This window comes from Phalacrocorax aristotelis, chromosome W (assembly GCF_949628215.1).
Source record: "Phalacrocorax aristotelis chromosome W, bGulAri2.1, whole genome shotgun sequence".
Lineage (NCBI taxonomy): Eukaryota > Metazoa > Chordata > Aves > Suliformes > Phalacrocoracidae > Phalacrocorax > Phalacrocorax aristotelis.
The window spans coordinates 1,778,557-1,794,750 of record NC_134310.1 but is presented as its reverse complement, the minus strand read 5'-3'; the positions used below and the strand labels follow the sequence as shown (position 1 = coordinate 1,794,750).

General features: G+C 50.0%; 1 protein-coding gene across 30 annotated transcripts in view; it reads right to left on the bottom strand.

Annotated features, from left to right (window-relative positions):
- The window catches only part of TCF4 (transcription factor 4), a 240,176-nt gene that overhangs the window by 55,791 nt on the left and 168,191 nt on the right, over window positions 1-16,194 (bottom strand). For 4 of the 30 annotated variants that reach the window (XM_075077576.1, XM_075077577.1, XM_075077578.1 and 1 more), the window contains exon 1: window positions 13,974-14,213. The exons of the other annotated variants lie outside the window; for them this stretch is intronic. In XM_075077576.1, coding sequence (XP_074933677.1) covers window positions 13,974-14,198 — 225 coding nt within the window. In that variant the 5' untranslated portion in view covers window positions 14,199-14,213. Of the gene's footprint in view, window positions 1-13,973; window positions 14,214-16,194 lie in introns of those variants that run through there. 30 annotated transcript variants of the gene reach the window in all.

Sequence of the window (16,194 nt, the reverse complement as noted above, 5' to 3'; positions counted from 1 at the left end):
CACGTTCCTCTCTCTGCCAATTTTGTTTTCGCTTGCTTGTCAACTGTGGAGTCCCTGAACACACTCTGAACAACTGCTGCCCAATTATGAAACAAGATATATTTCAGATAATAATGAAATTATTCACCAGAGAGAAAATACAGATTATGACGAGAAATGGAACAAGGAGGAACCACTGAATCCTGATTAATTAATGCAACTTTTTTTTTTTTTTAAAAAAATGCACTTTTCAGGGTGTAGCACTGTTTTCATTTAACACTGCTTTGAATTGCCGCCTACAGAAGTTAAAAAAAAAAGGAAAAGAAAGAAACCACAGCTATACAAGCCTGCTGACTTCTTATAAAAGAACCAGTTTTAAACTTGTTTACACTACTGATTCCAAATGAATTCAAGATGGTGGCTAGTTAAAGAAAGGGAGACCATGCCAAGGATTTTGATCAAAGAACTTCAATTCAACAATGTTCAGTTTTAATTGACCACTAATTAAGCTACATTAGTCAAAGAAAAGTCTATATCACTTCTGAGTAATGAAGAAAAGAATTCATTTAACCCTGTCCTAGCCCTCCTTCAGCCAGCTTAGAGAAAAGCAGCTTCTCAAGTGTCAGCCTTGGAAGCCTTTCCAATATTAATACGCCAAAAAATTTTTTAAAGAGGAAAAAAAAGAAGTGTCGGAGGAGGGCGAGCTTTCCTAGCTCGCATTCCTCCTTCCGCGGGGGGGAAGCCGTCTCCCAGGCATTTTTGTACGGCGAGGAAAAAGCGACCAGGGGGCAGAAAATCCAGAGAGCTCCCAGCGGCTTGGCACTGCGTGCTGGGGCGAGGGGGAGCCGCGCCGGCTCCGGGCGGCGGCAGCAGCTACGCACGCGTACCTGCGCGCAATTGTACGCACGCGTGCAACCTCGAGACGCCGCAGAAAACTCTACGTAAAGGTCCCCCGCGCCGAGAAGAGTCTCCCGAGCAGCTCCGCTGACCTGCAGGGATGCTGCGGTCCTCCCTCGACGTGACAATGCCGCTGATTCATGCGTGACGCTGGCTCGAGGATGCCAAACAAAACCTAGGCCTAATGAAAAGTCGGCTGCAAAATGAGGCTCTGCAACGCATTAGGGAATGAAATATTGTTTTTCAATTTAGTGTTTATGCCTTTTAAAAGTCTGCAGGATCAGATAAATTAAAGGAAGCAAACAGACGCCAAGAGGAGCTTGCTTAGAGCAGGAAGGTTAGACATGGGAAGGCCGAGAGATGGCAGGGGAGCGGGCAAGTAGGTTCACGGCATTCCTGCTTCACGCTTAGGGAGAGAAGTTTGCACGCTGCAGCAAACGAGGCCGCGGCTTTGCAGCTCCACAGCGTCGCAGCACTCTCTGATGAGGGCTACACTTGTGGCCTTAACTTGCATTATATTTTATCCTAATGATTTTTGGCAACAAACTACTGCATTTCACAGAATAGAATTTAATGAGTACCGTATCTTTTTTTAACATTCTGCCAAATGCTCATTAAAATGCACTTGTTTTTGCAATGCAATAGCTAGCTATATGAAACCAAAATATTAATGCAAATTGGCATTTCTAAGTTTAAAGCGGTATTTGCATAACAGGAACCAAACATGGTGCAAGCTGAAAGAGAGCACACAACACAAATGCCTCTTAACACCATAATTATTGCAAGGAAAAAATGATGGTTTGTGCACACCATCACGAGCTCCAGGGTAAAGCATCTGCCAGTTTGCGACGCCGTTATCTCCCGATGCCCAGTCTCACCAAGAAAAGAGGGTCTGAAAAGGCTCCGCACCCACTGGAGCTGATAAACAAGATAGGTATAAAATGCAATTTTAAAGAATATGAACGCACTTATGCAAATATGACTATCCTAACTAAAAATTACAAGAGGCATTTGAATACGTGGCTGCCAGTAGCAGTGAAGGATTAGCTTGGTGGTTGAGAGCCACGAGCCATGCCAAAGGTACTCCTGTTCTAACAAAGCAGTCATTAGCTGTAGCGCTCAGTAGCTCAAAAGTCAATACGGTTATGGACCAGACCTCGGACTCCGACACAGCAACGTTCCCAAAAACGTGTCTCCACCACAAGTGGAAAGGAGCTACTCAGAAAAACCCATTACTCCCTACCTATTAGCAAATGGGCGTCATCAGAGGGAGAGACATCTCCGCTGTGGCATCGGCACCGGAATAAATCTTCGAAGCTCCCCTCGGGGTGTACGTCGCCTTGCTTAAACACAAAGGGGAGCGGGCAGAGCCTGGGATCTGCAGTTGTTGCAGAGGTACAACTGTTAGCTCTATTTTAAAACTCAAGCTGAACCATGCTATGGTTGCTTGCTGTCAGAAAGACGACAAGTAACTCAAGTATTTATCTCATGGATCACCTGTAACAGCGGATCTTTACGTTACTGCTGGAACGCCTCATATGTCTAGGAAAAGGGAAGAAGATGCCTCCCATTGCAGAGCAGGGCTCAAACGTCCTCCAGCTCGTGCTAATGGGATCTGCTGGCATCAGCACAGAGCGCAGGACTGAGCCTGGGGTTAGAGGGTCACACTCCCACTGGCCCCACCGTACAGCAGCAAAACCCACCCCAGCACAGGTAGCCCCTGCAACGCCTGCTGCCGTTTGCTTCTCTCCATCGAGGGCTTTTCATTGCACGGGACATCACTGCGGGACCCTCGCCAGCGTTGCTCAAACGGTTAACGGTTACTCCTGTGGCCGACGTGGAAGGGAACCAAGGTCATTAAACCTTCCAGCTGGGCTGAACTAAGCGCTAAAGGCACAAATTTTCAAACCCTCCCACCCGAAAGCGCTCCCACCTGTGTGCTGAGAATTGCGAGCACACCAACACACACGTGAAAGTCTGCATTTACGGATCCCTTCTCTTTTTTGCAAGTAAGAGTCCCGGGATCTCCTCCAGCTGGGCGTTTTAGTATGCACAGATTTAAGCACATGAATATTTCCAACGAAGCCACTGCATACGCGCGTGTTCTTAGGAGAATCTGGTCTACATCTTACTGGAGATTAAAAAAACAACAACAGATTTTTTTAAAAATCCCTTTTTCTGCAAATGACAGCTTGACCTGAGTACCCAATACCTTATAAAATTACACTGGGTGACCGGGACATCAGGCTGGACACCGGAGATGGACATCGCGATGTTACAAACAGTGCAAGTCCACAGTCACATATGTCGTATTTAAACACCCGTGAAAGCGATTCAGAAAGGCAGATGACCGAGCCAGCAGCCCAGTTGTCACCATCCGCTCCTTCTGCATTAAACTCTCTGAACTTCCCCCAAATATTTTTCTTTAGAGAACAGTTGTGCTTTGAAAGCATTTATAATCGCTTTGAAATAAAAAAGCCCCGAACGCTGTGGCTGTTGTGGTGCTGCACCAAGGCCAGGGCTCGCAGGGACCACAGCCCCGCACCCCGGCCAGCCCGCAGCGCGGTACCCGGGGCTGCTCCCCTCGATCAAGGATCTTGGCCCATGGAACTAAAAAACGCTGTGATTTCCTCTCAGATCAAAACCAGAGCTACGGGACACAACAAGGATGGTTTAACGTGGCGTGATTTTATTTACTGGATCTTTCTTCCCTTCCCCCACCCCAGCACAGTAAAAGTTGCTATGAAAAAGAGTTAAGGCTATAAATAAAGACACTGAAAGCAAATTACCATCCTATGAGTTAATAGCATACCAAATTAAAGACCTCAGTCTAGACCTTTTGAAGATCTACAACTGCAACCTCAAAACTGCGGCAGATCTCTGCATGCAATCGGAGCAGCAGAACTTATTTCGTATTCCGACTTCCACAGATCTGTGTGTGTGGCGCAGGCAGCGAGGGGGATTATCAGAAACAGGCTTCTGCCAGAAGTGATCAGTACAGAGCCGTCTATACATGTGTAATTTTATTTTCCCCTACAAGGTGCCCTCTCTTGGCTTTGGCAGAATCAACAGCCCTTCTTCACGAGACAGATGTGTGCTGGCACGGCGCTCGCGGATTCGTTAAGCAGGGGAGACGGTGCTCCCCGGGAACGGGGGTGGTTGGGGGGAGAGTTATTTCTTCTTGATGCTGAAGCAGACCTTTATCCTACAGTTCCTAAGGCTGTACTGAACACCAGTTCTCCATGGCCACAGAGAGGCTGAACAGTGGCCACCTCCACCGCCTTTCGGACCAGAAGTGACCCCCCCCTCCACACGTGCTGGCGTGAGAAAGGGTGGGCTGGGGAGAAAAAAGGAGGGAAAAAAATAAAGGAAGGGGAAAAAAAACCCAGATCATCCCAACGGATGGTGGCTATCGGCCACCGGGACCTGGGGCGGAACTGGGACCAGGCACCTCGCGTCCAAACCCCGCCTGAAGTTGATTAGCACAAAAACATTGTATTCTAATGAACCACTGAAAACAACATGTGTTTAACTTCTGAAATGGTGAACAGTTTGTAAAAGGCTCATTTAGGAAGTCAAACAAACAAACAAAAAAAACCACGTCCGCACCATTTTTTGTTGTTGTTGTTTTCCTGATAAAAATAGTGACCAGCAAATTTTACCCTGGAGATGGTTTTTATTTATCAGTCAGACGTCTCGAACGGTGGGAAAGAGAAAGAAATACTAAATCTGGCGACTGAACTCGCCCGGGAGCACCTACCCGGGCAGCGGGTCCTGCCTCCCACAGCCCCAGAGACCCCCCCCTGCAAGGGGTCCCGACCACCTCCAGCCAGCCACGGGCGCGTTTCATGACGCGACTGCTGGGAAGCGGGATTACTACCCCGAAGCAGTGCCGATCGGCTTACGGGCCCCGATTTAAGTTTGCAGCGCTCCCCCCGTCTCCGTTTCAGGTGTTAACAGGAAAATCCGTTTTGCATCCCGGCAGCTGCCACCCCTCCGAGCCTCGCAGCTGTCCCCATTCCCAAACCGCCCGCAAGGACGTGCTGCGGACGTAACGCCGGGGGAAGATGGCTGATCCACGCTCATCCCTCCCTTTGCCAGCCAAACTTCCCGTAGGGGCGGGCGTCTCCCGACCGCGCCGTGACCACTGCGGGTGCGAGGGATTTACCTCCTGCAAGAAATACATCTGGTTTTTCTGGTGGCGCTCCCCCTCCCTCCCCTCTGCCACAGCTGGAGAGTTGGTTTTTTTTTTTTTGATTCTGGAAATAGCGTTAATTCTGAAAAAAAAAAATAATTAAAAAATTCTCTAGTCCAAGAGCCACCGCGAGGCTGAGGACGTATTTATGCAAACATTTTGCTGCAGAGCTAGAGGGGATGTAAGAGAGAGGCAAACGTATCAGGTGCGGGGAAATTGTAGGAATTCAAATCGTTCCGTAACTCAAAATCTGTAATTGTCTAAGCACCTTGAACAACCACCACTTAGAAGACATTGATAGCTTAATCATTTCTTCTCCAACTCACAGTCTACCTATTTCACGCGGGGGCAGAGCACCATTTAAGAGCAGCCGATCCGGAATATTTCTTTATTCCCATTCCCAACCATCACATTCAAGACTGGAAGAAGCAGAGGGCGCGATAACAAATATTCAGCAAAAATGAAAAAGCAGAGAAGGATAGGGAAGAGAGGTCAGCCCTGGGAGGCGGGCGGCGCAGCCAGCCCCGGGAAGCCCCGCGGCCGAGGATGGGCTCCGCCAGCGCCCCCGGGGCAGCACCCGAGCATCCCCTCGGGGCGGCGGGGCGGCTCGGGGACCCACTGGGGCAGCCGGGGAGGCAAACACACCGGCGCCCTTCCCACTGGACAGCAATTGTCTTAAAGCAGTTTCAGCCTTACCTAGGTGGGATTTTCACCTAGATTAATGCTCCCTGCTGACCGTCACACAAGTCCTTTGAAAAACCCAGGCTCTCGCTGTGTGAAACGGGCACTCATTCGCACACAACCACCTTTATCTGGGCCGTATGTGCTCGCAGGCACCGCGTGCAGCAGGTAGCAGGGAGCGCTACCTCTCCCTCTATTTGCATAGGTTTTTTTTTTCTAGGCTGCATTAAGATTTCTGAAAGCCTGTTAATCACTTGACTGCAGGAACGAGCTACCGCGAAAAGCAAACCTCCACTTCAGATCCCTTCCCGTGGTCCCTTCCACCCCGCCTGCCACCCGCAAAGGGAGCCCGAGGAAGCAGCCCTTGCTCCCCGCGCTGCTCCGGGGCTGACTCGCTGTCACGACAGGTGCAGCGACAATAAAACGCTGGGCAATCAACTTTTCCCCTCTCTGATTTTATCAGTTTAGCTTCATAATGCCACTAGGAATGTAAACACTTCTGCAATTTAGATTTAAAAGTCAATAAAATAATGGGGCGCAGAAGTTATCCTTTTTAATTTTTTAAGTAATACATTTGATTATTTTAATCACGTCAGTACTTAACTGAATGGGTTTAAATATGCACATTACATCAATTTGGTTTGTTTTATTCATTAGAAAGCCATTGAGTAATTCAGCATTATTCTTTAAAAAAATTAAAAAGTAGAAAAAAAAGGTGTCTCTAGATACGCTGCACAAGACCTTTTCCGTGAGGTTGCCCTTGAGGGAGGAGTTATTCGTGCACTGTGCCTTGCAGGAGGTATGACTGCTGCTATCATGGATTTCAGGGGAAAAAACAATAAGAAATCCAACATATAGGGCTACTAACAGACTTTAATAAGGATCAGTCACCAGCTGCTGGATAAACTCTTCTAACTGCAATTACGAAAGGACGCTTTGTGAGCAAAGAGCTATTTTTAAGGCAGCGAGATTTGTTTTGCACTGCGGACATCCCCTTTGTCAGGGCTGTGGCTGGTGCACGCCGCCGGCGGCTCGGCAGTTCTCACCCTCAGCGTCTGCAGAGGTGAAAAAGCCAAGTCAAAACGTTGGCCGGGATTGTTCCCATCCCCTTTTCATTCGCGGGTCGGCTACAATGGCAGCAGCTGCAGCGCACCCTTCCCCGCGCGGCCCCTCCAATTACCGGCACTGTGCCCCCCGCGCCGGGGACGCGATCGCTCGGCTCTCCGGGGAGCAACGGGCCAGGGCTGCCGGCTTGCGTCGCCCTTGACCCCCGCGTTGTGTCGCCCTTGACCCCCGCGTTGTGTCGCCCTTGAACGCCGGCAGCACCCAGCTCGGTTCCCCCCCTCTTTGGGGGGCTACAGACCCCTCTTCTTCTATTCAGCTGCTTTTCATTACGAAAAGCGTAGGTACATGGTTTAAAGAACAATTTGATCTTGTGCACATGAGTTCTCACTCCTGTGCAGGCACCTAATAAAGCTCTGCAGGTGTATGAAATTTCCTCTACTCAAACTTTGGGGAGGGTTTTTTTTTGTTTTGTTTTGTTTTTTTAAAGTATTATTAATTTTATAGGCAAAACTAAGCTCCTTAAGGGGAAAAAATTCAAAGCTCAAGTACCAAACTGCACGCAACAAACCGCAGGGTTCGTTTGTGTTTGTGTGCACGCACGTTGAAAACGTAGATGGAAGATTTGTGCTCCGCACGCTGTGTTTCACACGGACACCCCTGCTTGGGAAGAAGCTGAGAGCATCCAGAGCTGAGGCTGGGCCTTGGGAAAGCCACGGCACAAAAGGACGAAGCCCTCAGCGCCAAAGGTCTGATTCTGCTCCTGCTCTAGCCCACTTCCAACTTTAAAAGTCCCGTTGACTTACAGGAGATAACACCGGACTAATGTTTTCTCAGGAAAAACAAAACCCCAACAACAAGGAAAAAGAAACACACACCAACCCCCAAACAAAACCTTTGAAACGAAGATACATAAACGCAGCAAGCTGAGAAAAAGCAAGACCTGCCCTGAATTTTGGGGGAGAAACACAGTGAAATCTATGCTTTTAGGTTTTCAGATGATTCTGTCTGGCCATGCCAGAACAAAGCCAGATGCTAAATATTTCGAGATACCTGCTGAGGTCTGAGAACGCCGTCTTCCCACTGAACCCTGAGACTCACAGAAACTTTTTAATGAGCCTGAGAATTCCTCCACCGTGAAAAGGAGCACAACAGAGCGAGAGATCGGTTCTGACGTAACGATCTCGGCTGTCCGGGATAGCCTCTCTTTTGATTAACCGAGCAATAATAAATACAAACACTTTTGATGTGAAAACGCTGGGGATTCGCCAGCCGCTAAATGCAGCCGCTTGCTGGACACGAGTTTACCTCTTGCAGAAGGGCGTTATGATTTTTATTACCCAGCGCTGGAAATGACGAGTTAAAGTACTGTTACGTGGCGGTGGAACTGTGAAAGGATGGGTTTAAAGCCACGTCGCGGGGGCTGTCTGAAGAAACCCACCTGAGCGGTGGGAAGAGGCGCCGACAGCGCAGCAGGCTGGGCGTCCGCGGGGGAAGGCTGGGGAGCCGGGCAGCAACCTCGGGGCAGCAGCACCGCGAAGGGCAGCCCGAGAAACGAGCGCGCCTCCTCCCCCAGATCACCTGCACAGAAACCACTAACCCCAGCCCGCCCCCTTTATTTTATTTATTTTTTTTTTTTAAATAATAAAGGAAAAGCCATCCAAAGGAAGGGCAATGCTGCGCAGGCGCCTTGTGCGCGCATCAGGGCTCCCCACTACCAAGGCTGCAGGCGGGCTCTGATTTAACTGTGCGGTGCCCTCCCCTCCAAGCCGCAGGCACCGCGCTGCAGTCCCCTCTCCTCCCACCCCACCCGGCTGCAAAACTTCAGAGGCCGGTTTAAAAAAATTCAAAGAAAACAACAACAAAAAAAGTTCAAGTTCCACCAGCAACACAACACCATAAAACCAGAAAGAAACCGGCCCAACGTAGGCTGAAACATTCACTTTTCAAAATAAATTCCCTGCGCAAAAGAACCAAATCCCGTGTCTCCGAAGTGCCACGGCAATTTTACAGTAAACCAAGTATAATGCAAACCAGATTTATGCTGAAACAGGAAACAAACAATTCTTCTGCACAATTTCCTGTAGATCAATTGGAAAGGTATTTAAAGACTGCACCAGCCATTAGATCTTTTGTTAACCCCCCCAGCCCTGCCCACAAAAAAGCAGCTCATAATATGTGCTATTATAGCATGTCAACACCCTAACATCATTTTCCATGTCTACCATCAATCTATAACCAAATAAAATTCTATTTATAATTTCTTTTTGAGAAAAAAAAAAAAAAAACCCACCACAATAATTTCCAAACTGGCACGGACGAAGAGGTGAAGCTCACTTCTGATCAGCATATGCAAAGCATATTATTTAAAGCGAAGATTCGACGTAACATCCTGCAAGAACACTAAGCTTTCAAAAATTCCTAAAATATTTCAACAAAACCCAGCTTTGCAAATACGAGGCCACGCGTATTCCCACGCGGCGCAATGGGGAGAAAGCCATCAGACCTGCCGAGGGTGAATTTTAATTGAATGGCGAGGTATCGTGGCCCTTAGGAACGGTGCCAGGGTTATGTCTGCGGGCTCAAAGCTTCTGAAGAAATCGGTGCAGCTCCCTTCCCTTCCTCCAGAACGTCCCACACGCACCCACCGACTGTGTCAGAATGTGTCTGTATGTACAGAACTATATATATATGTATGTATCGGTTTAGGCATACAGTCATGATTTACAAAATCCTGTTTTCTCGTTATCAGTAGGGAGCCTACAAGCTTATATTAATTTATTATAAACATACAGCCCTTCCATAAGCCCCACAAACACTGGAAAAGCCCTCTAGATATCCTGGCTTCCACCCTCCAGCCCAAGAGCAGCAGGCATTTCTGCGTGCGTGCGTACGTACACACGTACACATATGGATTTCAAATCACGAAGCCTCAGCTCCCCGTACGTGGCCGCAATTTGATGAAGGCGCTGTAAATTTAGCGTTACTCCGTCACAAAAAAAAAAAAAAAAAACACAACACACAAAAAAATCTCTCCCTACGCTTCGGAAATAGTTTCAAGCACCTTGTAACTTTTGCTAATAAATACGGGTTTTACGATCTGCGCGTCGGCGCTCCCAGTGCTCCCAGCGAACGGAGCGCCGGCATCCCTTTAAACAAAGATGAACCGTCCGCGTCGCGCTGAATTACTGCCGGTTCAGGCACAAGGGTGCGAGCGCGAGGGTCTCTCGTTTCCATGCCGAGGTTTCCTCCTCCTCGTGCTCGGAAAGAAAACTTTCCCCGCGCCGCTCCCAGGGCGACGCCAGCCTCGTGCCATTCACAACTCCTCACTTGTCATTATTAAGCGCGGTACATGGAATTATTGCACTCTTTGGCCTGGCCTATTAGCAGGAACGATACCACGGAGCATTCATCTTCATCTAGGAACTTTATGGGGTTGAAAAGCTTTATAATAAGAATAGCAGACGGAATGTAAACAGGAAAAACTCATTAGCATTTACTTGTTGTGATTTGATGACTTGACAAATAACTATTTCAAAACAACTAGTTTGAGAGATGGGTTGAAGCTTGTTAGGATAAAGCAAAAAGAGCAATTACAATAATTATAGGTTTCCCTATATGATTTAACACATGCGCGTGGCGGGAGCCGCCGATGGGATCTTAAGATACCATTAAAAGAAAATTTTGCCACTTTTGCCTTTCATTTTCACTTGCAATAATTTCTTCTTTACAGTTCCACGCGTTTCGACGTCTTGCCTACGACCAAATAATACTTTATTAAAACCCCAGCCAGATGCAACTGAAAACAAGCGACGCCGAAAAATCAGATTCAGGCAGTAACCCTGCACCCGCCCCCCCTTCAGGTAACGGGTGCCTCCCAAAACACCGCGAGCGTCTCGGGGAGCAAGAGGCGAGGCGCAGGGGAAAAAATGGCCCTTGTTGTTCCGTTGCTTCCCACGGAATCAAAGCGTTAATCTAGTTAATCACGGATAATAGCGCACACTCCTCACTCCTTCGCTAAAACGCCTTGGGGTTTTTTTTAAATAATATTTTTTTTGGGGGGGAGAAAGTGAATCGAGAGCCCGACGTTTATCTATTATACCAGGAACGTAATCGCCAAGCACTGGCTGATCTTCCCGCTTTATTATTTGACACCAGCAGTTTTGCTGCTCTTTTAAGATTTTCTAGGACAAATACCCTTTACTGCAAGAGATGGGAAGGAAAAGGTTCCTTACCGACGGCCACCAGTAAATAGTTAAAGGCAAAAAGTGCCCTCCCACGGAGCAAGCTCTCCTAAAATGCCCTGCGAGCGCGGGGGGGGGGGGGGAGGGGGGGGCAAGTTGCAGAAAACATGCTCTGCAAATCTTGCGTTTATGGCAGTGTAATTTTTTCCCAGCCATTTTTGTGACTCCCGTAGCCAACTGCCCTCCCCTTCCCACAGTAACTTCGATTCAGAGGGCTTTGGAATGATCTTGCCTTTTTTTTCCACCCCCCCGTTCTTTTGTTTATTCCCAGGGAAGACCTGCTTCCGCCGCCTGCTCGCAGTTCAGGGAGTTCAAACTGAATTTAAACAAGTAATTGACTTGTCACTGGGGAGAGAAGAAAAAAAAAAAAAAAAAAAGAGAAAAAGGGAAAAAGGAAGGGAAAGAAAAAAAAAAGAGGGAGGAATTCAGAACTCTGTCCCTCCTGCACAAGTTGTGCGAGACAGAGCAGCCCCTGCTCTGCTCCAGCGAGAGCCGTGCAGCCCCGAGAGCCGCGGGTCCTTGCGACGAGGCGTTGCGAACAATTAATGCATGGCATCCCCGATCTCCGCACGATGCCTGGCACCGCATCAAGAGCTGCACAATGCGGAACCGGAGCCAGAACAATGCCGGCTCTATAAAACACACACACACACGCACAAAAAAATAAATAATCTGTTTGTCAAGCGGACGCGGGGAATACTTTCTCCCCCTCTCGAACGCCTGCGGGCCTCAGCCCACCCCCCCCCCCCACAACCCCCCCGACTCCCGCAACTCCTGGCGGCTGTTTGGCGGGGTGCGGGGAGCGCTGCCAGGGCTGCCGTCACCCCCCCGGCGGCGCGGGGACCCTCGCCTCTCTCTTTGTGCTCCCCGGGCGCGGGGACGCGCCGAGGCCAGGCTGCCTCGTCACCAACACCTTCCACCGGTGCCTGGAAACGCGGCAGGGCCAGCCTGGTTTTTACGAGTCCCACCTTTGGGAAAACACAAAGAATAAGGGCGAAAAGGCCTGGCGGCCGAGCGGGGTTTATTGGCCCCGGGATGTCATGTTCTGCGTTTTATGGAAGTACGATAGGATGACATTACGGCCTCAGCCTTCCCAGCCTCGGCCGCTCGCTAGAACCAGCAAAAAAAACCCAGAAACCAGCAAAAAATACATAAATAGAATAGAGGGGGGGGGAAAACTCCAAAACCAAAGGGAAAGCCCAGCTTCCAGGGCGCTTATCAACCACGCCAACCCCCCCCCCCCAAGGAGAAATAAAAATATCTAAAGAATAATGAAGTTGGTCCAAGTGTTGGAAATTGTTTACCGCAGCCCCGACGCCGTGCATCGCTGCTTCCTGTTTACAGGCTGCCGACGCCGGGGTTTTGGTACTTGGCGGGGACGAAGGGCAGCGTTTGGGAACTTTTTCTTTTAAAGCTGCTGGGGCCGGCTGGCCCTGCCATGCATGGGAATGTCACGGAGGCTTTGGGTGCAGCCTAAAAGCTCTGGAATAGCAATGAGCAATTAAAAAAAAAATATAAATAATAATAATTTTTAAAAAAGGTAAAAAAAAAAAGCCATGCAGTAAATTTATAAATCTTTTTTTTTTTTTTTTTTTTAATTTTGATAGTTTTAAATCCCAATTGCTTTTCCTGTGCGAATTCAGTTTCCACCCCCGAACGGAGCGCCCTGCCTTACCGCAACGCCCGTTTGCAAAATATTCAAAACAAAAGACGAGGCCCCACAACTCTCTGCGAACAAGCACATTTAAAAAAAAAAAAAAAATAAAAAAAAAAAAATCTCAGTTATTCAAACAGATGTTCATTCCCGAGCGCGGCTGTCCGTACGAAGCGACCCGGGCTGGCGGCGTTACAGACGCCCGCTGCCGCCCGGGCACACATGCCTATGCATTCGCCCGCAGCCCGGGCAGGATAATTAGTTTGCTCCATCCCAAACCGGGCCTAAGGTTTAAACTCTCCCGGTTCCCTTCTGGCCTAACCGCGCCGCCCTGGCTGGGATCAGATGAAACGGAGGAAAGTTGAAGGAACGCAGCCTGCGAAGGCTGCTCCCCCCACGCGTTGCCCTCCCTTCCCAGCGCTCCCAAATTCTCTTCTCCTCTCCCTTCAGCAACAGTTCCCTCGCCCTTCCCCCTTCCCCCCCCCAAATATTTTAAAATATACTGAAATACTTTTCCTTCTCGAGACCCAGCCAGAGAAAAAAAATAAACCTCCAGATGGCAAGTATAAACCTTCTGCTGGGGTTATGCACAAAATACCAGACACTTTTTTCCTTCTCTTTTTTTTCCTTCTTTTTTTTCCATCTTTTTTTTTCTTTTTTCCTTTTTTCTCCTTTTTTCCTTTTCTTTTTTCCTTTTTTCTTTTTTCTCCTTTTTTTCCTCCTTTTTTCCTTCTCCCCCCCCCCCCCCCTTTTCCCCCTTTCTTTTTCTTAAATAAAGCGTTTCTGTTGGAAAAGGGGGGCAGCGGGGGGGGGAGGGGGGGAAGGAAAAACCCCCCAAGACCGAAGTCAGACGGCGCGGGCAAGTCGCCACAACGCGGGAGGGAGCAGGGCTTTTTTTTTGGGGGGGGGGTGTGTTTTCCGTTATTTTGCGAGCACTTTTTGAGGGTGGGCTGCGGGAGGGGGGGGACGACACACGACGGACCCCGCTCCGCTCCCGCCCCCCCCCCCCCCCCCCCCGCCCCCCGGTTTTTTTGCTTTGGGATCTTTCGACTTAAGCCCAAACTTTTAAGCTCGGGCGGACTTTCTCCACTACAGGAAAATAAGAAAACGAACCCCAAAGCAGCGCAAAACCCGCCAAAAAATACCGGGAAAAACGATGACGGAAGCGCCGGTACCCGCGCCCGCCCGGCGAGGGGCCGCGCGCTCCCCGCCGCCGCTAAACCCGTCCTAGTTAAACCTGGTCTCGCAGCGCACGGCTTACCGCTTTCCCATTATAGTAGTACATCAAAGAGTTGCCGCCCATGCCGGGGATCGTGTATGCGCAGTACATGGTCCCGCCGCCGGCCCCCTCCGCTCCCGCTCCCGCTCCCGCAACTTTCCTGTCAAACTCGCGCTCGGCGGCCCCGTCCCCGCCGCGATCGCTCCGCTCGCATGTTCCCGCGGCCGGGCCGGGCCGCGCGCGATATGCAAAGCAGGGCGAGACCATTCGCCGCGCGGGGGCGGGCGGAGGCTGCGCGCCCCTCTTCCCCCCCCCCCACCCCCCCCCACTTCCCCCATTCCCCCCCCTCCACCTCCAGCCGCGCGCCGCCCCGCGCCCGCGCACCGCCCCGCGCGCCCCCGCGGACGCGAGCGGGAACGCGCCGCCCCCCCCCCCGCCCCTCCCTCTCTTCTTTTTTTTTCTCCCCTCGTCTTTTTCCTCCTTTTTTTTTTTTTTTTTTTTGGTTTTAATTTGATTAAAAAGCGAGTGGCAGGAAGGGAATCGTATGATGCACATCTAATAACTCCGCCATCTGTCCGTGCTGCTGGCGCGCTCCCAGCATTGTGCGCAGCTGCCGCGCCCCGCGCAGCCCCGCGCGCCCCCCTCACCCCCCACTTCGTTGGGGGGGGGGGGGGTTGGTTGGTTTTTGGGTTTTATGCCCCCAAACATCCCCCCCACCCCCCCAAACATCCGCCCTGCGAGGTGCCGGCCTGGCCAACATCAGGGTTAGGGGGCACGGACGGACGGACGGATGGATGGATAGATGGATGCACCCCCACCCCACCCCACCCCCAGGTCGGGACCGACTGGAGCTTGCCAAATCCAGAGCATCACAGGAAAGGAGGGCCCCTGGGAATTGATCCCAAATGAAACTAAATCATTTGCATATGCCGAAGCAAATGCCATCCGAGCATGCAGCCAGTCTCCCGGCTCAACTTTAATAATTCAAAGCACCTATTTCCTTACCCCGCGACGTGGTAACGCACCACATACAGTATTAATCAACGACAAAGAGATGGTGATGTCAACCCCGAGCCGTCGTCTTGGGCGACGGCAAAGTTCTCTTTCATACTTTCCACCCGGGTCTATAGGGTCCGTGTGCCTGGGCGAGGCGGGGGGGGACGGACCGGGAGGAAAGAACGAGCAGAGGTTTCTCTAACTCACTTGTTCTGCATTTATTCGGGAGGTCCCCGGAGGTTTGGGTAAACAGTACTTGAATTATAATCACACATTTCATTCAAATTTCATGCTTTGAGGATTTTTTCCTCATTAGAACAGTGAGTTGTCAATCTGACAAGATCACATTTGTAACCTTTAAACCACCCTCAGCGCGTAATAGGCAAGGCCAAAAATCCCAGCTCCGGCGGGGTCACCGTGCGACAAAACGCCCCGCCAGCACGGGGGTGGGGGTGGGGGGGAAGGCGCCCCCCGGCCCAGCGCCGGCCCCACGCCGGCAGAACGTCTCCAGTTCGGCAAAGCGACTCCACGAAACTTCCTACGAACGTAGATATTAATCAGAGAATCAGGAAGGTTGGAAAAGACCTCTAGGATCAGCAAGGCCAACCGTCAACCCAAACGCTCCAGAGGCGAAAAAGAACAAAGCAGTTTGACAATTTATTAAACACCACCCCCCCCTTAATGTTTTTAATAAGCACCCAGGAATCAAGCCCGTTCTTCCCTCCTGCGTTTGCAAACTGCGAACCAGGGTGTTTTCTCTCATCATAAAAGCCGTAGTTTCACAGCTCCACACAAAGTTATACAACGAGCGTTACATTTCAGCGCAAACCTTACCGCAAAATTAGACTGGGTGGACCTTTGAATCATCTAATTTAATCGCTTTCCTGCCACGGAAACAACCCCCTAACTCCAGCGGATTAAGCTTTTTCTGACCGGCACTAGATAATTCTAAAAATTTCACGTGTCGGTGTCTATAGATCATGGGAACAGAGAGAGACCCGCGACTCCAAAAAGCAACCCTTGCATCGTGGCCAATGCGTCACAAAAATGACTGCAGACGACTTCAGCTTGCTTTTTTTGCAACCTCGGAGTGGGGAACGGTCCAGCTGAATCTGGACCCCGTCACATCAGCGCTTTCCCTCTCCTGAATGGGAAAATTTCACTACAAATAGATCGTCCGTAACGCGATCAGAAGTTAATGCGCTTTGCGGGGAGCAAGCCCGTCACTAGAACGTAATTCTCAACACATGACAATGAAAATTAATTA